At 47.6% G+C, this 23,765-nt stretch overlaps 1 protein-coding gene across 7 annotated transcripts in view; it reads right to left on the bottom strand.

The window, feature by feature from the left end:
* TP73 (tumor protein p73) overlaps positions 1-23,765 on the bottom strand; it is a 201,279-nt gene that overhangs the window by 158,037 nt on the left and 19,477 nt on the right. For 3 of the 7 annotated variants that reach the window (XM_040326461.1, XM_040326464.1, XM_040326465.1), the window contains exon 1: positions 23,417-23,653. The exons of 1 other annotated variant lie outside the window; for it this stretch is intronic. In XM_040326461.1, coding sequence (XP_040182395.1) covers positions 23,417-23,481 — 65 coding nt within the window. In that variant the 5' untranslated portion in view covers positions 23,482-23,653. Of the gene's footprint in view, positions 1-23,416; positions 23,655-23,765 lie in introns of those variants that run through there. 3 more of the 7 variants (XM_040326460.1, XM_040326462.1, XM_040326463.1) reach the window with 2 other exon arrangements.

Here is a 23,765-nt window from a genome sequence, read left to right as displayed (position 1 = left end):
CCCACTGACACCAACAATAGGGCACCATTTCTCCCACTGACACCATCAATATGGCACCATTTCTCCCACTGACACCAACGTTAGGGCACCATTCTTCCCACTGATATGAGGCACTATTCCTGATGAAGCACCATTTTGTCCGCTGACACCATAGATGAGGTACCATTCCTCCCACGGACACCAACAATAGGGCACCATTCCTCCCACCGACACCATTTTTCCCATTGACACCAACAATAGGGCACCATTCTTCCCACGGATATGAGGCACTATTCCTGATGGGGTTCCATTCTTCCCACTGACACCAACAATAGGGAACCATTTCTCTCACTGACACCCACAATAGGGCACCATTTCTCTCACCGACACCCACAATAGGGCACCATTCCTCCCACCAATATGAGACACTATTCCTGATGATGCACCATTTTACCCACTGACACAATTGATGAGGTACCATTCCTCTCACTGACACCAACAACAGGGCACCATTCCTCCCACCAACACCATGAATAGGGTACCATTTCTCCCGACACCATCAATAGGGCACCATTTCTCCCACTGACACCAACGATTGGGCACTATTCCTTCCACCAATATCAATGATGAGTCACTATTCCTCTGCCGACTGGGTACAGGCTTTATGCAACTTTTTAACCCCACAGACCACCAAGCTTGAGACATAGACCATTTTCTACTCCTGCTGGCCACAGTTCATCCCCCGTGAAGTCTGAACGACAGTAAACTGGCCCTTTGTTTAGAAAGTTTGGAGACCCCTGTCTGTCCACACATGGTGGTCTTGGAATATCTATATGGATGTCACAACACTTCCTCTAATCCAAGCTTTCCAAAACTGAACTCAAAATCACACCCATCAGTCTGTCCCCCGCATGCCAGGGTACCTTGTGTATTCCTGGACTCTGAACTCTCCCTACAGCCCCACATCCAATCATTGTCCATATCTTCTTGCTTAAACCTCCATAACATGTCCAAAATAAGCCATTTCTTTACCAACAACAGCACAGAGCTACTCATTCACTCCCTTGTTGTCTCTCGCCTTGACTATTACAACATACTCCTTATAGGCCTACCATTGCACAGGCTATCCTGCCTTCAGTCTGGGGATGTAGACTTGCACCAGTGCCGGCCCAAGACATTGTGCTGCCTGGGACCAAGAATGAAATGCTGCCCCCCCCAGAAAAAAAAATCACGCCAACCAAAAGGCCCCCACATTCATTATTTTATATCATGATAACTAAAGGGGACCCGTCATGGCTCTATACATGTATAAAGGAGTATAAAGAGGACCTGTCATTGCGCTATACATTTATAGGAGTATAAATAGGACCTGTCATTGCTCTATACATTATAGAGGACCTGTCATTACTCTTTACATGTAAAGGTATATCAAGAGGACCTGTCATGGCTCTATAAATGTATATAGGACTATAAAGAGTACTTCACATGGCTCTATACATGTATAAAGGAGTATAACGAGGGCCTGTCATGGCTCTATAGATGTATAAAGAGAACCTGTCATGGCTCTATACATGTATAAAGAAGTATAAAGAGGACCTGTCATGGCTCTATACATGTATATAAAGAACCTGTCGAGACTCTTTACATGTAAAGGAATATAAAGAGGACCTGCCATGGCTCTATAAATGTATATAGGAGTATAAAGAGGACCTGTCGTGGCTCTATACAGGTATGTAGGAGAATATAGAGGACCTGTCGTGGCTCTATACATGTATAAAGGAGTATAACGAGGGCCTGTCATGGCTCTATAGATGTATAAAGAGGGCCTGTCATGGCTCTATACATGCATATAGGCGTATAAAAGACCTGCCATGGCTCTATACATGTATCCAGGAGTATAAAGGGATCTGTGAATTGCCGGCGGCCACAATGTCTTTTGCGCAAACTAATCAATGTACGCTAATTGTGTTTTTTTTTTGTACCAAAAATATGTAGAAAAATACATATTGGCCTAAACTGAAGAAAATAGTTTATTTTTCAAAATTTTGGGGATATTTATTATAGAATAAAATATATATATTTATAGCACAAAAAATAAAAACCGCAGAGGTGATCAAATATCACCAAAAGAAAGCTCTATTTGTGGGGAAAAAAGGACATCAATTTTATTTGGGTAGCGGAGCTGGCGGAACGGGCTGGCGGGCATCAGTATGCTTCCCCCCAAAGAGTGCTGCCTGGTACCCATGGTACCACCCGGTCCCATCATAGGGCCGGCCCTGACTCGCACCACCATAGGACCGCTGGACTCTTTCCCACCAACTCCCTCCTGGCTCTCTCTCAAAAGTCAAAATTTAGGGTGAACCTCTGCTTTAAGTAAAACGCGGGGGGGGGGCGGTTGCCTCGAGATTGCAAGGCATTTTTCCACCTTCATGCATAGGATACATGAAGGTGAAAAAACACAAAGCTTTACAACCCCTTTAACCCTGAAGTATCATTTAACAACATCTACCAAAAACTGAAAGAGACATTTTGGATGGATCGACACCTGTTGACATGGGTTTGAAAAATTAGGAGCCTTGCCATCTACAACCACCTACATAAAAGAAATGAGAAATTATATATATATATATATGTATATATATATATATATATATATATATATATATATATATATATATATATATGTATATATATATATATATAGTGTCTAAAGTAAATACAATAAATGACTAGGCTGAGAACACCTGCCTCCATGCTTGTGTACCTCCCGAGGTGCAAACTCCCAGGGTGCTTCTTCTACAATCATCAGAGAGACAATTAATTTCACTGCAGCCGGGGCAGCAAAGAGAATTGAATCTCCAGATGTAAATCACACAGAACAAGATGTTCTCACACGTCGAGGGGATAATAAGACGCATACAAACCTTAAACGCTTAAAGTGTTACCATAGCCAATTTTTGTTTTAGTGTTGGATAGAGTCGGCAACAGTTAGAACCTCCATTGGGTTTTTATTGCTGTCCCCGTCTCTGTTGGGTCTTGGAGACCACAGTCACCCGGACAGACAGTTATTGGAAATCCAACATTTAACAGTTGTCACCAGATCAGGAGATATTGGTTATGAAGATGACTGTCTAAGCCAAGTTCATAAGTACAGGTGCGACCGAGTGCATGCGCGATTATGCCTTAAGCAATGCGGAAGTCCTTGACCCTTTTCCAAAAATTCTTCATTGGCAGATGCATTGGGGGGGGGGGGGGGGGCGCCACACGTCTACTAAAGGGCAGCGCATCATTTGTGTGCAGGACCGTCTTTAATATCGATTGGACCCTGGGCAATAATTTCTTGCCCCCCACCAAGCAATTTCGCTGTCCACCTACTCTGAGACATACAATAAATATCAGCTAGACTTAAAGTGGAGGTTCACCCTTTAAAAAAAATTCTGACATCACACAGAGTCGCGCCATCCTACCGACAGAATGCCGGTGTTTTTTTTTTTTTTTTTCTCAGCACATACCTCTTAATCCCGATTTTCACCTCACGGCAATCCCGCGGGAGTGGGCATTCCCAAGCACTGCCTGTGATTGACAGGCTTCCGAACGGCGCATACTGCGCGTCACAGGTTGCCGACAGAACCCAAACGTCGGTGCGCAGGCACCGTATAGAGCTGCACCGACGTTCGGTTTTTTTCGGCAACCTGTGACGCGCAGTATGCGCCGTTCGGAAGCCTGTCAATCACAGGCAGTGCTTGGGAACGCCCACTCCCGCAGGATTGCCGTGAGGTGAAAATCGGGATTAAGAGGTATGTGCTGAGAAAAAAAAAAAAAACACCGGCTTTCTGTCGGTAGGATGGCGCGACTCTGTGTGATGTCAGAAATTTTTTGGAGGGTGAACCTCCACTTTAAAATCAGTTTACTGTATCAGATCAGGCAGTGATTGCGATTGGTTGCCAGAGGTTACAGCATATCATTACCACTTACTGACTGGTTGCTAGAGGTTACAGCACACATTACAGCTCACTGATTAGTTGCTAGAGGTTACAGCACATGAGTTTTGCTTGTTGATTGGTTGCTAGAGATTACTGTACAGTAATACTGCTCACTGATTGGTTGCTAGAGGTTACAGCACATCATCTCTTCACTGCAGGGGCATGATATACATATGAATGCCACCTTTATTTACAGATCAATGCTACCGGCCGCCGCTATTTACATATAAATGCTCCCGTTATTTGCATATCAATGCCGTTTATTTACATGTAAACACAGGGTCTGCAGGTGAGTCATCTGTACACAGCAATAGGGCAGAGCTGGGCAGCATTAGTAGCAGCACTTTAAAACAAAGACAAATTGCGCACACCATATGTGAAAAAAATATAAGAAAAAAGCTGCGACTCAAAAATGTTATACAACATGAAAAAATACATAAGAAAAAAAGGAAGGAGTCGCGCTATATAAACCAGGACAAAAGCTTATTATCCAATATAGTGAAATGGACACAATACAGAGTAAATATCTCAATGACATACAGGAAGTATCCAAGATATATACAAAGTATATATAAAATTGAAGAGTGAAAAAATAATAAATCAGCACGTCACACTAAGATATCGGGACACAGCACAGGACTGAAACTTCAAGGGACATGGGAATTTAAACTGGGATAGTTGGAAAGTATGAGGCAGCCGATTTGGGCCCCACAACAATGACAGGGCCCAGGGCAGCTTCCCCTTTTGCCCTGCCTTAAAGACGGCCCTGTTTGTGTATCTCAGCAAAGCAAGATTTTGAATGCATTACCAACAAGTAGTAGTAGGAACCTTGACTAAAAGGAAGTCCGGCCGCCATAGGAGAGACCAATCAAAGTGGGCCAGTCTGGATGAAGTCCAGGGCCAAATTTTTGTCCCAGTCCAGCCCTGCTGGCCACTAATCAGAGGGGTGGAGAGCAGGGGTCAAGTCCTGGGGAAAAAAGTGTGGGAACTCCCAACCAAGATCCACTCCCCCACCAAAAAAAAAAAAAAAATTATACGCTCATATGCATAATTACTAAACCACATGTTTTTTTTTTTTTCGATCCACTCTACCATAGTAATCCTTTAAGTTACTGGCCACTTCCTGTATATGGATTCATCGGGTAGTGTGCGGGTATTCCGTCACTTCCTCGATGCCGCAATGTCTCCTGGGAGCTTTTGTCATTGTTCCCAGGAGACATTGCGGAGGTCTGCCACGAGTTATCGCGGGATTTAGAAAGAACGTTCCGCAATGTCTCCTGGGAACAATGACAAAAGCTCCCAGGAGACATTGCGGCATCGAGGAAGTGACGGAATACCCGCACACTACCCGATAAATCCATATACAGGAAGCGGCCAGTAAAATAAAGGATTACTAAGGTTCGCCTGCCCCTGACAGTTACTCGTGCTGGGCATCGCCGCTTAGTGAAGGATTGGCTCGGGCGGCTCGGCTTCTCTCGGCTGCTCTAGTCCTGCAAAGGGAACGGAGTTCCTGCTTTGAAAAAAGTGCAGGAACTCCGTTCCCGCAGGACTTGAGCCCTGGTGGAGAGGGGATCGACATCCTTTCCCCTGGCTACCTGTAGGCAGGTGCATTCTTCTTTCTCCCCTGCAGGTGGCACTCTTCCACAACGGCACTGCAGTTGGAGAGTAAGTCAAGAGGAACATGGTGCCTCTATGGTTTCCTGGGTCTCTGGGGAAGCGATCCAATTAAAATGCTGCCGCTCCATGGGACTCTAGCAGCCATCTTGTGTACACCATGCTGCACCCCACCAACATGCCTACTGTACAGTATGCAAGAGGCATTTTCCCCAATAAATTGATAATAGCCAGGGTTCCCCAAGACCTGAAATGTATTTTAACCACTTGAGACCCGCGCTATTGACAAAAGACGCCAACAGCGCGGCTCTCAGGTGCCAACTGGACGTCTTTGGACGTCATTTAAAGTGCATTACCAGCGCGCGCCTCTGGGGGGCGCGCAGCGGGTAAACACTGTCCCGGCGCATCGCTGGGAAGCCGATGCGTGTACCTGGCGGCCGCGATGTCCGCCGGGTACACGCGATCGTCGGGAACACAGCAGGGACGTGGAGGTCTGTGTCAGTGCTGTCAGAGGAGAGGAGACCGATCTGTGTCCCTTGTACATAGGGACACAGCATCGGTCACCTCCCCCAGTCACCCCCCTCCCCCCACACAGTTAGAACACACCTAGGATACACATTTAACCCCTTCCTCACCCCCTAGTGTTAACCCCTTCACTGCCAGTCACATTTATACAGTAATCAGTGCATTTTTATAGCACTGATCGCTGTATAAATGTGAATGGTCCCAAATTTGTGTCAAAAGTGTCCGATACGTCCGTCGCAATATCGCAGTCCCAATAAAAATCGCAGATCGCCGCCATTACTAGTAAAAAAAAAAAAAAAACATAAAAAAAAAAATCATAATTCTGTCCCCTATTTTGTAGGCGCTATAACTTTTGCGCAAACCAGTCGCTTATTGCGTTTTTTTTTTATTACAAAAATACGTCGACAAATACGTATCGGCCTTAACTGAGAAAAAAAATATTTTTTTTTTTTTTAAAATTGGGATATTTATTATAGCAACAAGTAAAAAATATATATATTTTTTTTAAATTGTCGCTCTTTTTTTGTTTATAGCGCAAAAAATAAAAACCGCAGAGATGATCAAATACCACCAAAATAAAGCTCCATTTGTGGGGAAAAAAGGACGTCAATTTTGTTTGGGAGCTACGTCGCACGACCGCGCAAATGTCAGTTAAAGCGACGCAGTGCCGGAAGCTGAAATTTCGCCTGGGCACGAAGGGGGTTTATGTGCCCAGTAAGCAAGCGGTTAAGGGTTCTGTTGGGTTACAAAGGTTGAGAAAGGCGGCCATAGATTATTATTTTAGGAATTATTGCCTCTAGGGATCTAGAAAGGAATTCTATTTTAATAAACCAAATATGATCATGACCTAGAAGGGTTTTTTGTTTTTTTACCCCAATCTGAAAAAAAAATAAAAAAAAAAAACGTACTAAGCATGAAAAGATTGTAAATAATACATTTTTGTCTTTTTTGTTGAACTTGATAGACATATGTCTGTGTGTTGCCGGATAAACTCTCTCCTCTATCAGAGATTATTAGAACGGATACAACATTTCCTAGCTGTTGGATCTCTGCCCATTGAATGTTAATGCTCCATACAAACAGTGGGGGTGTAGAAAACAAATTCCAGGAACACACTTGTCTTGTTCGACAATATTGGGCCCCGTATATAGACGGCTCTACGCCTGGGGCGGGTGAGTTTAGGTCCCCTGCTTGTGAATCTCTCAAGTTCTACTATTATCTCCCTTAATCTACATGTAAACATTGCAATGGTTCATCAATTTTTTCTCTCTCCCCCCCCCCAAACAAATATTTCCAGAGTTTGTCATTATTCTGCATGTTTACTGAAGTCTTTGGGTTAATGGTGACAGAACAATCCAACGTGTCACCGCTCATTCATTGCAGACAGAGTGAAACATGTTGGAACGCCGATGACATTTTGCACAAAGGAGGGCGCATGTTCAGGAAACATTGCTTCAGGGGCATTCTGCCGAATACATATAATTATAAACATCAGGCATTGCATTATGTCCACCTACTATTACATTATGATCACCCATCTAATATTGGGTAGGTCGTCCTTTTTACCATGAACACAGCCCTAAACTGTGGTGGCTTGTACTTCACTAGTCCAGACTAGACACGGCCTCCGACGGCTTTCCTACTTTCCATACTACATCTTGGTACCATCTCTTCCCCAGGACTCAACACGCACCTCCATCAATGAGAGCCCCCCTCCCACCTCCATCAAAGATCCCTCCCTCCCTGTCTCCAATGAGCCTTTCCTCCATCAATCAGCCTTTCCACCCCCCCCCCCACACCTCCACCAATGATTCTTCCCTCCCCGCCTCCATCAATGAGCCTTCCCTCCCCAACTCCATCAATGAGCCTTTCCCTCCCCCATCTACATCAATGAGCCTTCCCTCCCCACCTCCATCAATGAGCCTTCCCTCCCCGCCTCCATCAATGAGCCTTTCCCTCCCCACCTCCATCAATGAGCCTTTCCCTCCCCAACTCCATCAATGAGCCTTTCCCTCCCCAACTCCATCAATGAGCCTTTCCCTCCCCAACTCCATCAATGAGCCTTTCCCTCCCCAACTCCATCAATGAGCCTTCCCTCCCCAACTCCATCAATGAGCCTTTCCCTCCCCGCCTCCATCAAGGAGCCTTCCCTCCCCGCCTCCATCAATGAGCCTTCCCTCCCCGCCTCCATCAATGCGTCTTTCCCTCCCCAACTCCATCAAAGAGCCATTCCCTCCCCAACTCCATCAATGAGCCTTTCTCTCCCCAACTCCATCAATGAGCCTTTCCCTCCCCAACTCCATCAATGAGCCTTTCCCTCCCCAACTCCATCAATGAGCCTTTCCCTCCCCAACTCCATCAATGAGCCTTTCCCTCCCCAACTCCATCAAAGAGCCTTTCCCTCCCCAACTCCATCAAAGAGCCTGTCCCTCCCAAATTCCATCAACGAGCCTTTCCCTCCCCAACTCCATCAATGGGCATTTCCATTCCAAACTCCATCAATGGGCTTTTCCATTCCAAACTCCATCAATGGGCTTTTCCATTCCAAACTCCATCAAAGAGCCTTTCCCTCCCCAACTCCATCAATGAGCCTTTCCCTCCCCAACTCCATCAATGAGCCTTTCCCTCCCCAACTCCATCAATGAGCCTTTCCCTCCCCAACTCCATCAAAGAGCCTGTCCCTCCCCAACTCCATCAAAGAGCCTGTCCCTCCCAAATTCCATCAACGAGCCTTTCCCTCCCCAACTCCATCAATGGGCATTTCCATTCCAAACTCCATCAATGGGCTTTTCCATTCCAAACTCCATCAATGGGCTTTTCCATTCCAAACTCCATCAAAGAGCCTTTCCCTCCCCAACTCCATCAATGAGCCTTTCCCTCCCAACTCCATCAATGAGCCTTTCCCTCCCCAACTCCATCAAAGAGCCTGTCCCTCCCCAACTCCATCAAAGAGCCTGTCCCTCCCAAATTCCATCAACGAGCCTTTCCCTCCCCAACTCCATCAAAGAGCCTGTCCCTCCCAAATTCCATCAACGAGCCTTTCCCTCCCCAACTCCATCAATGGGCTTTTCCATTCCAAACTCCATCAATGGGCTTTTCCATTCCAAACTCCATCAAAGAGCCTTTGCCTCCCCAATTCCATCAATGAGCCTTTCCCTCCCCAAGAGAGAAGGGGGAGAAAGAGTGAAGGGGGGGGGGGGAAGAGTGAAGGGGGGGGGGAAGAGTGAAGGGGGGGAGAGTGAAGGGGGGGGGAGAGTGAAGGGGGGGGGGGAAAGAGTGAAGGGGGGGAAGAGTGAAGGGGGGGGGGGGAAGAGTGAAGGGGGGGGGGGAGAGTGAAGGGGGGGGGAAGAGTGAAGGGGGGGGAAGAGTGAAGGGGGGAAAGAGTGAAGGGGGGAAAGAGTGAAGGGGGGAAAGAGTGAAGGGGGGAAAGAGAGAAGGGGGGAAAGTTCCATCAACGAGCCTTTCCCTCCCCAACTCCATCAATGGGCATTTCCATTCCAAACTCCATCAATGGGCTTTTCCATTCCAAACTCCATCAATGGGCTTTTCCATTCCAAACTCCATCAAAGAGCCTTTCCCTCCCCAACTCCATCAATGAGCCTTTCCCTCCCCAACTCCATCAATGAGCCTTTCCCTCCCCAACTCCATCAATGAGCCTTTCCCTCCCCAACTCCATCAAAGAGCCTGTCCCTCCCAAATTCCATCAACGAGCCTTTCCCTCCCCAACTCCATCAATGGGCTTTTCCATTCCAAACTCCATCAATGGGCTTTTCCATTCCAAACTCCATCAAAGAGCCTTTGCCTCCCCAATTCCATCAATGAGCCTTTCCCTCCCCAAGAGAGAAGGGGGAGAAAGAGTGAAGGGGGGGGGGAAAGAGTGAAGGGGGGGGGGGGAAAGAGTGAAGGGGGGGGAAAAGAGTGAAGGGGGGGGGAAGAGTGAAGGGGGGGGGGAAGAGTGAAGGGGGGGGAAGAGTGAAGGGGGGGGAAGAGTGAAGGGGGGGGGAAGAGTGAAGGGGGGAAAGAGAGAGGGGGGGAAAGAGAGAATGGGGGGAAAGAGAGAAGGGGGAGAAAGAGAGAAGGGGGGGAAAGAGAGGAGGGGGGGGAAAGGGGGAGGGGGGGGAAGAGAGGAGGGGGGGGAAGAGAGAAGGGGGGAAAGAGAGAAGGGGGGAAAGGAGAGAAGGGGGGAAAAGAGAGAAGGGGGGAAAAGAGAGAAGGGGGGAAAAGAGAGAAGGGGGAAAAGAGAGAAGGGGGGAAAAGAGAGAAGGGGGGAAAAGAGAGAAGGGGGGAAAAGAGAGAAGGGGGGAAAAGAGAGAAGGGGGGGAGAAGAGAGAAGGGGGAGGGAAGAGAAGGGGGAAAGAGAGAAGGGGGAGAAAGAGAGGGTGTTGATATAAAAAGAGAGGGTGGTAAGAGAGAGGGTGGTAAGAGAGGGAGGGTCATCTGCATAAAGAAGCACAGAGACCTAGTGATGACATCACTGGGTCTAAAACAAGGTATGTAATGGACATGAAAACAATATAAAAATTCCATTTGCATATTGATGGGGGGGGGGGGGTATAAGCAGATTAAACTTCAGCTTGAACTATTGGTTCACATTACTGTGACGCAGGCTCACTCTAAGCCTACCGGCTCTACCACAATCCCGGATTTGCATTTGGCACAGACAGACCAAATAAAGGGAAGTAGTTGAGTGAAGAGGAGTCGGACACGTTGTCTTTGCAAACGGAGGATCACTCAGAGTATTAATTAGCTGCGACAATAACAATGTGTAAAAGTCACCCATCAAATGACAGAGGAGCTCCACACAAACCAGCTGGCTCTGGTAAAGCCTGTTATTAAAACGAAAAAAAAAAAGAAAAACCAGAAGGAGTTCTTATATGTGGCGTGGCCTCACCTGTGTCCTACTCTCAGTCGGCTACACTGGCAGCCATGGTGACAACCATAGTAACACAATGCAGCCGGCTCCTGCTCAGCCCCAAGTACTGCTTCCCATTAGGATTAAAGCACACTGGGAGGCAAAATGTTACAAGACTGGCAAATAATTCATGCGAGCACGTGACGCTTCCTCCCCCAGGCCGCTTCTCAGCTCCAACTTTTAGAATTACTTAAAGCATGCAACTACCTTTTGACAAATCTGTCGGTGACGGTGTCAGGTGAGCCGCTGAAATGAGCAACTTGGTAAATAAAATACTTTTTTTTTTTTTTAAACACTTCTTTGGCAAACCTCACGAATATATTTGCCTCCATTCACACCTGAGCGTGAGCGTAGTCAGGTGATTTCGAGTTTTATTTTATTTTTTAGCAGGAATTGACAAAAACTGCCTCCTGTCTATTTATTTTTGACACTTTTTTTTTTTGGTGAAAGAGTATCCCATACTCATTTACATAGGGGGTGGGGCAGGATCTGGGGGCGGCTTTTAGATTCCGATAAGCCCCCTGCCGGCAGACCCCCACAACCACCGACCAGGGTTGTGGGAACACAAGGTGCTGCCCCAAAGGGAATCCCATTTACAGCTGAGGACTCATCCATTGCTAAGGACGCAGCGGCCAGCTTCCTGGCCCATTCCCTAACCACCAGCTATTCACTGTGCCCTGATTGGGTAAAGGTTTGCCCAAAAAAAAAACAGTTGGGAGCTATGCAGACAGCCACTTGCGTAGAGCAGACAGCTATTTACTTAGAGCAGACAGCTTACAGCCGCCTACTTGGAGCAGACAGCCGCCTACTTGGAGCAGACAGCCGCCTACTTGGAGCAGACAGCCGCCTACTTGGAGCAGACAGCCGCCTACTTGGAGCAGACAGCCGCCTACTTGGAGCAGACAGCTTCTTACTTGGAGCAGACAGCTTCTTACTTGGAGCGCTCGGAGGTGGCTTTGTGGTGGGAGGTGGGTAGGGGCAGAGACCGGGATGGCGCTAGGAGGTGGGTAGGGGAAGAGAGTGAGACCAGGGATGGTGCCCGGAGGTGGGTAGGGGCAGAGACCAGGGATGGTGCCCGGAGGTAAGTAAGGGAAGAGAGTGAGACCAGAGATGGTGCTCAGAGGTGGGTAGGGGCCATAGGTGTGCGCACAGGGTGTGCCAGGTGTGCCCAGGCACACCCTAATCACCCTGTGCAGCAAAGATTCCCCATACTGCCCTGGCTCCCCCCCTTCCCCCCACACCGCTGCTGGCTTCCCTCCTCTCCTCTCCCGATGGCTGTTGCTGCGGGGATGTTTTAGGATGAATGAGGGAAGGGGCTCATAAATATGTAATTTACTGACCCTTTCCCTTTCTGAATGAACACAGTGAGCGATCAGTAGTGTGTGTTTGAGCTTTGGGGTGCACACCCTAATGCAAAAGGCTGCGCACACCTATAGTAGGGGCAGAGACCAGGGATGGTGCCCGGAGGTGGGTAAGGGAAGAGAGTGAGACCAGGGATGGTGCTCAGAGGTGGGTAGGGGCAGAGACCAGGGATGGTGCCCGGAGGTGGGTAAGGGAAGGGAGTGAGACCAGGGATGGTGCTCAGAGGTGGGTAGGGGCAGAGACCAGGGATGGTGCCCGGAGGTGGGTAAGGGAAGGGAGTGGACCAGGGATGGTGCTCAGAGGTGGGTAGGGGCAGAGACCAGGGATGGTGCCCGGAGGTGGGTAAGGGAAGGGAGTGAGACCAGGGATGGTGCTCAGAGGTGGGTAGGGGCAGAGACCAGGGATGGTGCACGGAGGTGGGTATGGGAAGAGACCAGGGATGGTGCTCGGAGGTGGGTATGGGAAGAGACCAGGGATGGTGCTCGGAGGTGGGTAAGGGAAGGGAGTGAGACCAGGGATGGTGCTCAGAGGTGGGTAGGGGCAGAGACCAGGGATGGTGCCCGGAGGTGGGTAAGGGAAGGGAGTGAGACCAGGGATGGTGCTCAGAGGTGGGTAGGGGCAGAGACCAGGGATGGTGCACGGAGGTGGGTAAGGGAAGGGAGTGAGATCAGAGATGGTGCTCAGAGGTGGGTAGGGGCAGAGACCAGGGATGGTGCACGGAGGTGGGTATGGGAAGAGACCAGGGATGGTGCTCGGAGGTGGGTATGGGAAAAGACCAGGGATGGTGCTCGGAGGTGGGTAGGGGGCAGGGGCAAGGGGTGACTAAAGAAAGATAGATAGACATAGATAGATATAGTATGGAGGAGTAAGCGTTATCACCCTAGGACAGTGTTACTTGCAAGTTCACCAGGTGAAAATAAAAAGGGAAAAAACCCTAAAACAGGAAACGAATGCAGCCACCACATCTCAGTGCTGGTGTCACATGTTTTTTTGTTTGTTTTAGATACAAGTTCAATGCCAGAAGACAACCCTATAGAACCTATGACAAGGCAACGAGACCAGCAACTGGGTTGGATATTTTCATCCAAAAGCCCATCCCCCCCCCCCCCCCCCAAGATAGACACATCTCATTGGATGTCAAAGAACTCCAACAACCAAAACTATTTATAAGAGTTGCCCCCTGAGATTTTATTCCTGTCTATCTTTCTACCGGGGAGATTTCTCAGCAGTTCTTGTGCCGGTGACACCACAGGAAGTGAGGGGGAAATCTTCCCAACTCCTCCAAAGTATCTAAAACTAAGAGAAGATTGTTTTGGAAGAAGGAGTGAGATTGGCGCTCGTGGTCATCCCGCCTTCGTGTTTACATGACTGGTGGAAAAAGAAAGATCCCTCAACAAATCGGCTTGTTTGCTAATGTCCCGCCCCCGCCCACAGCGAGCTTTACAATCAACAAAGAGGAAGTTATTTCTACCACTAGAACTCACATTCATTTCTAGCACATCGAGCGATTCACAGCGAGACGTCGCGACTCATTGCGATATGACGGCTGTCAGGTGGATGCCGCAGAAGGACGCTTCCGATTTATTTTTATTTATTTCCAGTCATTACCTCTTCACTCTTAACCACTTCAGCCCCGGAGGATTTGGCTGCCCAATGACCGGGCCACTTTTTGCGATTTGGCACTGTGTCGCTTTAACTGCGCGGTCGTGTGACGTGGCTCCCAAACAAAATTGGCGTCCTTTTTTTCCCCCACAAATAGAGCTTTCTTTTGGTGGTTTTTGATCACCTCTGCGGTTTTTATTTTTTGTGCTACAAAACGAAAATAGTGCAAACATTTTGAAAAAAAAGCAATATTTTTAACTTTTTGCTATAATAAATATCCCCCCCCCACCAAAAAATATATATATAAAAATGTCCTCAGTTAAGGCCGATATGTATTCTTTTTGTTAAAAAAAATAATTTGCAATAAGCGTTTATTGATTGGTTTGCGCAAAAGTTATAGCGTCTACAAAATAGGGGATTTTTTTTGGCATTTTTTTTACTAGTAATAGCGGCGATCTGCTATTTTTATCGGGACTGCGACATTATGGCGGACACTTTTGAAGCGATTTTGGGAACATTCACATTTATACAGCGATCAGTGCTATAAAAATGCACTGATCACTGTATACATGTGACTGGCAGTGAAGGGGTTAACCACTAGGGGGCAAGGAAGGGGTTAAATGTGTGTCCTAGGGAGTGATTCTAACTGTGTGGGGGATGGGCTACCAGCGACACAACACTGATCACTGTTCCCGATGGCAGGGAGCAGTAGATCACTGTCCTGTCACTAGGCAGAACGGGGAGATGCCTTGTTTACACAGGCTTCCCCCAGTCCTGCAGCTTCGCGGGACACCGGCGTACATGGGGTCCTGCGGGCACGGTCGTCCACACGGCGGCAAATTAAAAAAGGACGTACATGTACGCCCATTTGCCTGTAAGTGGCATTCTGCCGACGTAAATGTTCGTGCGGCGGTCGGCAAGTGGTTAAATCCGTTTTAGCCCCCCGGTCACACTGAGAGCGGCTTTTAAAAATCGTGCGATTTCACCCCCAAAAAAAAAAAATAATAATAATAAAAAAACGCACAATTTCAAAGCTGCATCTCAGTGCGACTTCATTCACAGATGTCTATTGAAGTCGCACCCGCAATCACCAAAAGAAGTGCATGTGCTGCTTTTCCAAAATCGATGCGGCACTACAAAGTCGGCATCGCGTCAATTTGAACCCTGCCATTGCCGGCAATAGGGTGCGACTTGTCATGCGATTTGACCTGTCAAATGCGATGCCTTCTGCATTGCAAAAACATTCAGTGGAGCCCAGAGGAGACACGCAGGGGTGGGCGAACCTGGCGCCCTCCAGCTGTTGCAGAACTACAAGTCCCATCATGCCTCTGGGAGTAATGGTAACTGTCAGTTTTGCAATGCCTTGTGGGAAATGTAGTTCCACAACAGCTGGAGAGCTACAGGTTGCCCACCCCCTGTTTTAGACCCCGCATTGAATGTTTTTACATTTAAACTGAATGCTGTCATTTTAGCATATACAATGTTGCTTTATGAAATGTAGTGAACTGCTGCATGGTCACGGGCTCTTTGCTTTGGCATCGGGAATCTTTGATTGGTGTAATGATTGTGAATGGAGTTCTGAGCGTGCTCCGTACACAATGGTGTTTTTCTGCTCTTATCTCTCTGTGTGTTTGCTAGATGTTCATTCAGATTGCTTCCCTGGAGATACTTTGACAGAAACAACAGACATTAATACAAGAAGCACCTGTGCAGCCCGGCCCAGGCACTGCGCTGCATACGAATCCTATGGAGGCTGATAGAATGGAATCTCTTTGCTGGCAATGCCCACACACCATGCCACCCTCAGGACAGCATTGTACTGGATATTAAACAAAAGAGAGTCATTGGCGTTCAACTGTCCTTCCAACATAGGGTGACCAGACATCGCCGGTTTCCAGGGACAGTCCCCGGATTGAGGACAGTGGGCCAGATTCACGAATAATTACGGCGGCGTAACGTATCCCCTTTACGTTACGCCTCCGCAAGTTTTCGGCGTAAGTGCTTGATTCGCAAAGCACTTGCGGCGGCGTAGCGTAAAGCCGTCGGGCGCAAGCCCGCCTAATTCAAATGGGGCGTGTACCATTTAAAATTAGGCGCGTTCCCGCGCCGAAAACGTTCTGCGCATGCTCCGTTTGGAAATTTCCCGCCGTGCTTTGCGCGAAATTACGGCGAAATTACGGCGCCCCCACGTGTTTTTTGAACGGCGACGTGCGTAACGTACTTTCGTATTCCCGGACGTCTTACGCAAAAAAAAAAAATATTGAAATTTAGACGCTGGAGCGACGGCCATACTTTAACATGGCTGGTCTAAATCTAAGCCATGAAAAAGCAGGCTTAAGATTGCGACGGGAAAAACCGACTAGCGACGACGTGAGAGAATGCGACGAACGCGCGTACCTTCGTGGATCGCCGTAAACAGATAATTTGCATACCCGACGCGGAAAAAACGACGCAAACTCCACCCAGCGGTCGCCGAAGTATTGCATCCTAATATGCGAAGCCGCACGCCTGTCGGATCTTGGCCAAATGCCGTCGTATCTTTGTTTGTGAATGACAAATAAAGATACGACGCGGCAAATTTGAAAGTACGCCGGAGTATCAGCAGATACTCCGGCGTACTTTTTCTGTGAATCTGGCCCACTGTCCCCGGATCAAGTCTGTCCCCGGGTTTTGTCCCCCCCCCCAGATTGGATTTGATCAGGGGCTGGCGCAATTTCAAAGACAGTCAGTGCAGAATTAAAAATAAAAATTCAGAATTACACACCCCGCTCCTACTAGCTTAGGGAGGGGGTGGGGGTGTATTTTTTGCATTATCTGTGCCCCTTTCTGACGATCATGTGCTGGTCGGACGGAGGGAATATTTTTTCATTTTTGGGTGCATGCCCAACCAGGGCTGGACTGGGTCAGAAATTTGGCCCTGGACTTCATCCAGACTGGCCCACTTTGACAGGTCTCTCCCATGGCGGCCGGACAAGTCCCGCCCCGCCCCCCCCCGCCACCCAAGCCCCCTCTCCCCCTTCACTAGCCACTAGCCGTTCTACTTTATTAGAGTAGAACGGCTGGTACTGGTACTCTTATAGGCAGTACCAGTGGGGAAGCTAGACATTTCACCCGGGGCAAAGAATCAGTTCGGTGCCCCCCCCCTTATGGGACAAGATTAGGCAGAAGTGAGAAACTCCCAGGCCATAGCTGTGGAGTCAGCTGTCTGTCCCCTCCCCCATGCTCCTCTGTCGTCCCCCCTGCTCCTCCCCCTGCTTCTTTGTTCCCCCCAGGTGAGTGCTGTGGTGAGGGAGAGACAGAGGAGCGGAGGGGGGGCAGCAGTCCGCTGTCACTGAAGCCGGCCCACTGAGCCATCGGCCCACCGGGAAACTCCCTGTAGTCCCAATGGCCAGTCCATCCCTGTGCCCAACCCAGCTCCACTCGCATGTTCTTCTGCCTTGGCGCAAGTCCCGGCCAGCCACCTGCCTGCTTATCTCCTTGCTAGAGGTCGACCGATATATCGGCCGATATTTGGCCGTTTTGGAGAAATCGGCCGATTATTATCCAAATTAGGCCGATATTGTACATAGCCGCTAGCGGTGGCACGTATCCTGAGCTAGGCCTAAGCCGCGGCCTTTTCTGAAGCTGTGACCGCGGCGGCAGTCCGCGGATTGCAGCCGCGGTCGCAGCATCAGGAAAGACCGTGGCTTCGGCCTAGCTCTGGAGCTGCGGCCATCTTGGTACACCCAGCGCGGCGGCCCTCCTCTCTGTTTACGCCCACAGAGGAGGAGGGGCCCGCGCTCGTGGGACACACACCGCTCTCTGGTGTCTGTAGCAGGGGGGGGGGGGGGGAGTCTATACTGGAGGGAGAGGAGGTCTGTACTGAGGGGGGTGACACCATTTTTTTTGTGCCAATGCCAATTAGTGCCACTTGCCATCCAGTGCCATCTGTCAGTGGCAATACCAGTGCCACCATCCAGTGCCAATTCGTGCCACCTTCCATCCAGTGCCATCTGCCAATGCCACCTGCCAGTGCCAATTCCAGTGCCACCATCCAGTGCCAATTAGTGCCACCTTCCATCCAGTGCCACCTGCCAGTGCCAACTAAAGCCATCAGTGCCACCTGCAACCAGTGCTAACTATTGCCACCCAGTGCCACCTGCCAGTGCCAATTAGTGCCACCTGCCAGTGTCACCTGTTAGTGCCACCTGCCAGTGCCACGTGCCATCTGCCAGTGCCAATAAGTGCCACCTTCCATCCAGTGCCACCTGCCAGTGCGATCCAGTGCCACCTGCCAGTGCCAACTAAAGCCATCAGTGCCACCTGCAACCAGTGCTAACTATTGCCACCCAGTGCCACCTGCCAGTGCCAACCAGTGCCACTTGCCAGTGTCACCTGTTAGTGCCATGTGCCATCTGCCAGTGCCAATAAGTGCCACCTGCCAATCAGTGCCATCTGCTACTACCATCTTTCAGTGCCATCCAGTGCAACCTGCCAGTGCCAATAAGTGCCTTCTGCTAGTGCCATCTTCCAGTACCAATTAGTGCCACGAGCCAGTGCCACCAAAAAAAATTAAAAAAATCGGCCTAAAATATCGGCCGCAAAAATCGGCATCATATATCGGCCGCCCAGATTTCTAAATATCGGCATCGGCCAGAGAAAAACACATATTGGTCGACCTCTACTCCTTGCCTTCCCTGGCAGAGTGATCTTCCTCCGCTACCCACCCAGTAGTAGCCGAGGGCCCGGAGAGCAAGTCTTGACAGGCTGCGAGGTAGGCAGCGGCGGCAGGCAGAGAGTTGCTGATTGCCGCCATTACTAGTAAAAAAATAAATAAAATATGTCCCCGGATTTAATTTTAAAAATCTGGTCACCTTATTCCAACAGGCTTAACCAGCAATGGCCACAGCGCTGCAACCAACCAATATGGTAGTCAGGTCAAAACCTTTGACATATTGACTTGCCAACCTCCCTATAGCAGTTTACAATTACAGGGCGGGCACGCTGCGCAGAATCACTTACATACACGTGATCCTGCACTTCCGGGTATCGGGCACGAGCGCGCGCCGGCTCGCCTTCGCTGCGATTATACACAGCGGGTCCCTCGAACCCGATGTCCGCCGACACCAACCGATCATTGGGCACACAGGCAGAACCGATGTAAACAAAGCAGATCGCCGTTCTGTCAGTAAGGAAGGCATTGATCCTGTGTTCCTGCAAAGCAGAGATATCAATCTATGCTTTCCCCTGGTAAAAGAACCTCCCCCACACTACACTAAGACCCCTTTCACACTGAGCCGTGGTCACTTCAGAGTCAAAGCGCCTCTCGTTTTAGCTGCGCTTTTGGGACGCTGGCGGGGCGCTTTTAACCCGCGCTAGAGGCCGAAGAAGGGGTTAAAAAGAAGGTAAACCCTCTCTAAACAAAAAAATATATATATATACTAGCTCATTATGAATTACTTACCCGAGATCGAAGCCCCCGCAGCCGTCCTCAGTCACCTCCTCCGTCGCCGCCATGATACCCTGAGTGATTTCCGGGCTGTGACTGGTCGGAGCAGCGATGACTTCACTCCTGCGCATAGTGCGTGGGTGCCGCCACCAATAGCATGATCCAATTCACAATAGCAGGAGAATGTGAATGGCTCTCTATGGAGCTGGTTCACTTACCTCCGATGCGGCTCCGGTGCGCACTTGCACAGGAGCCCTGTGCGTCTTTTGGTCCATTTTAGGTCCGAATTCCGCGCAAAACTCGGGCTGAAATCGAACCTGAAAAAGTGAACCGGTACGCACAGGACCCATGCTGGGAGCCGCATCTGCATCCAGTGTGAACGGAGCCTAAAAGCCCCCTCTTGTTGCGGCGCTGCTGAATTGCTTTGCAGGCACTTCTGAAGCGCTGCCCATTCATTTCAATGGGCCGGCGCATTTTGGGAGCGGTGTTGCAGGACTTTTTTTTTCCCATCCCGCAAACGCACCGCCCCAGTGTGAAAGCACTTGGGATTTTACCCGGGGGGGGAGGCATGAGAGGCGCTTTTCAGGCGCCATTTTTACCGCTAAAACGTCTGAAAAGCACCCCAGTGTGAAAGGGGTCCAATTGTGCTGGTGGTGCACTAAAATGAGTGCCTTGGGGGTGATGTTCAAAATAACTGGCAACGTGGGACATGCATTGCCATGCGTTACTGCACATTACCACTATCCTCAGAGCTGAATGGGCCCCTAAAGGGTTCATTCACACCCGACGCATGAGACACATGTACAGTATTGCAGCAATTATCACACGTTGCCTTGAGATTCACACACACATTCTGATGCGATTTTGATTTTGCAGCTGCAGATCGATGCATCCAAAGTTGCAGAATGTCACAAAACTGTCAAGACGCATCATTACACATCGCCCTGGGAAAGCTGTTTTGACAAAAAAAAAAAAAAAAAAAAGCAAGCAAAGGACCACTTTGCCTGCCATACAGAGCACAGCGATCTAATGAGAATGAGCTCTTTGTTGTTGCAGCATATGAACAAAGGGCCAGATTCACATAGAACTGCGGCTGCGTAACGTATCATAGATACGTTACACCGCCGCAAGTTTTCATCGCAAGTGCCTGATTCACAAATCACTTGCGATGAAAACTACGCTGGCAGCCTCCGGCACAAGGCGGGCCAATTCAAATGGGCGTGTGCCATTTAAATTAGGCGCGCTCCCGCGCCGGACCTACTGCGCATGCTCAGTTTCGCAATTCCCGTCATGCTTTGCACGCCGAGACGTCATTTTTTCGAACGGCAATGCGCGCAGCGTACTTCCGTATTCCCGGACGGCTTACGCAAACGACGTTAAATTTTAAATTTCGACGCGGGAACGACGGCCATACTTTAAACAGCAATACAATTGCTGAGTAAAGTTAGGGCAGGTCAAACGACGACTAACTTTGCGACGGGAAACTAGACTAGCAGCGACGTAGCGAACGCGAAAATCCATCGTAACTGCTAATTTGCATACCCGACGCTGGTTTACGACGCGAACTCCCCCCAGCGGCGGCCGCGGTATTGCATCCTAAGATCCAACAGTGTAAAACAATTACACCTGTCGGATCTTATGGATATCTATGCGTAACTGATTCTATGAATCAGTCGCATAGATAGAAACAGAGATACACGCCGTCGTATCCCTTTGGTGAATCTGGCCCACTGATCTGGATTCTCCAGAGAATATTATTCAACATGGCGGCACCAAGAACAAATTCTGCGTTATTATAACAATAAGTTGACAGATGCTATGTAATCAAGTTCCTGTTTTCTTATTGGTTGCTATAAGCTACTGCACGTCACAAGTATGACAATTTTTTAAAATCATTTACTTTTTTTATTTTATTTTAATTTATTTTCTACTAATTTGTATTTTCACGCATTCGTGCACATTTGCATGTGCCTTTGCAGTGCACACATACACATGCAGACACGCTGTACTATTTTTTTTTTTTTTAAATGCACATGAAAACAGCTTAGCCGTTCACCCCAGCACCTTGTGTTGCATTCGCCAAATGCTTAAAAAAAAACAAAAAAAAAAAAAAAAAAAAAACGTACTACATTTTTTCAGCACAGTGCAGGGTTCATTCACAGCAGGATGTGCATTTATGAGCGCGTTCATAACACCAAAAAATAAAAATAATGGTTCCATACGAATACAGTTCATACCAGTGCGATGTGTTGCAGTGCATTTGTGGAGCGCTGAAGAAAAGTACAGCATGCAATATTTTTTCAGCTTAATACATTGGCTTTTTTTTTCAGTGCAATGCAAAAAAAAAATACATGGAAATGTGCATAATATGCAACAAGGCAAAAAATTCAATTTTTTTTTTTTGCCTTCTTGCATATTATGCACATTTGCATGTATTTTTTTTTTTTTGCATTGCACTGAAAAAAAAAGCCAATGTATTAAGTGTTACAAAAATGCACCACAATTTGCGCATGGGTTCCACATACACGCATTGTGGTATGAATGAACCCTTAAATGCACAAATGTGCATAACAAATGTGCATACACACTGCAAAACAAATACAAAAAAAAAAAATGGAATGCTGCAAATTAATGTAAAACGCAAGCCAATACTTTACGTGTTACAAAAAAAAAAAAAAAAAATGCGCATGTGTTGTGGTGTGAATGAACCCTAAAATGTGCACAAATTAAATGCAAGGCAACAAAAACACAATGCATGTAAAATGCACGCCAATGTATTAAAAAAAAACAATTAAATACAAAATAAAAGCAATGCAACACACGTGTTTTGGCGTGAATGAGCCCTAAACCTTAACAAAAAGATAAAAAAAAGGTGTGTGTGTGTATATATATATATATATATATATATAAATATTTTTTTAATATATAAAATACATTTAATAATAAAAAAATAAAATAAAAATGTATTTTATATATTAAAAAATTATATATATATATTATATAATTTTTTAATATATAAAATACATTTTTATTTTATTTTTTTATTATTATTAAATGTATGTATGTATGTATGTATGTATGTATGTATGTATGTGTATATATATATATATATATATATATATATATATATATATATATATATACACACACACACACATTTAATAATAATAAAAAAATAAAATAAAAATGTATTTTATATATTAAAAAAATATTATTATATACACACACACACACACACACACATACATTTGTATGTGTGGGTATCTGTATGTAACTAATGCCTACGTATTAGAATATAATAATAAATACATATACACAAATATTTGTAACAAATGCCTAATTATCATAATAAAAAGAATCAAATGACATTGAGTCAAATTAATGACTGTGTTTTGTACAGCAATATATATTTTTAAGTAAAAGTCACACAATGCAGCTAAAAGCAAATCAAATTCTAACAATAAAAGGTCTGTAAACAGACCAGGGGGGTCGATTTATTAAATCTGGAGAATGCAAAATCTGATGCAGCTGTGCATGGGAGCCAATCCGCTTCTAACTTCAGTTTGTTCAATAAGCTTTAATAATAAAACCTGGAAGCTGATTGGCTCCCATGCACAGCTGCACCAAATTTTGCACTCTTCACTTTCAGTCATTTTTAATCATCATTAAATAAAAAAAAACAGCAAATCTATCAGCACCAATGGACCCCCCACACCCCCTTCTATGACCCCAAACCTACATGGAGAGATCTGCTCCCTCTTCTGTTGCAGTTATACTATTTTTACACCTTGAAAACTTAACCTCCCCCCCCCCCCCCCCAGATCTCAGCTCCTTGTCCATCTCCCACCCCACAAACTGGGAAGTGACCCTGAAAACCAGTACAGACATGGTACTCACCAGCAGCCGAAGTCTGATCAGCCCTGATATTTCCATGGTCGGGGCTCCTATGTGGGGTCAGCCCTCCTCCCTTTTAGTGCCCCCCCCCATACATTGCACAGAGGGGACACCTACCTGAGATCCCAGTCTGTCCTGATGGTGCCCTGCACTGCTCTCTGTCTGGTCGGTGTCACTGGCATGAAAGTGGTATGTTGGGGTCCCCAGTCCAGAGCTGTGATCGGTCCCTCTCCTCAGTCTAATCCAGGACCGATTCTTCTCCAACTTGGCTGGTAGTGAAAAGAAACCTTCCCCTTAACCCCTTGCGGCCCGGCAGGCTGGTTCCAGGAGGGTGACACCTGTCTGGTGCTGGGCTGGGAGTGATGTGGGGAAGGATTGCTCAGATTACAGGGCTGGGAGCAGGAATGGAAGTGTCAGAGATGCCAGGGGGGAGGGGGAGGCATTGGGCGCCTCCATGGCCAGACCA

The sequence above is a fragment of the Rana temporaria genome, chromosome 10, assembly GCF_905171775.1.
Source record: "Rana temporaria chromosome 10, aRanTem1.1, whole genome shotgun sequence".
NCBI lineage: Eukaryota > Metazoa > Chordata > Amphibia > Anura > Ranidae > Rana > Rana temporaria.
The sequence above is the reverse complement of the archived record's forward strand: the minus strand, read 5'-3'. Positions and strand labels throughout refer to the sequence as shown.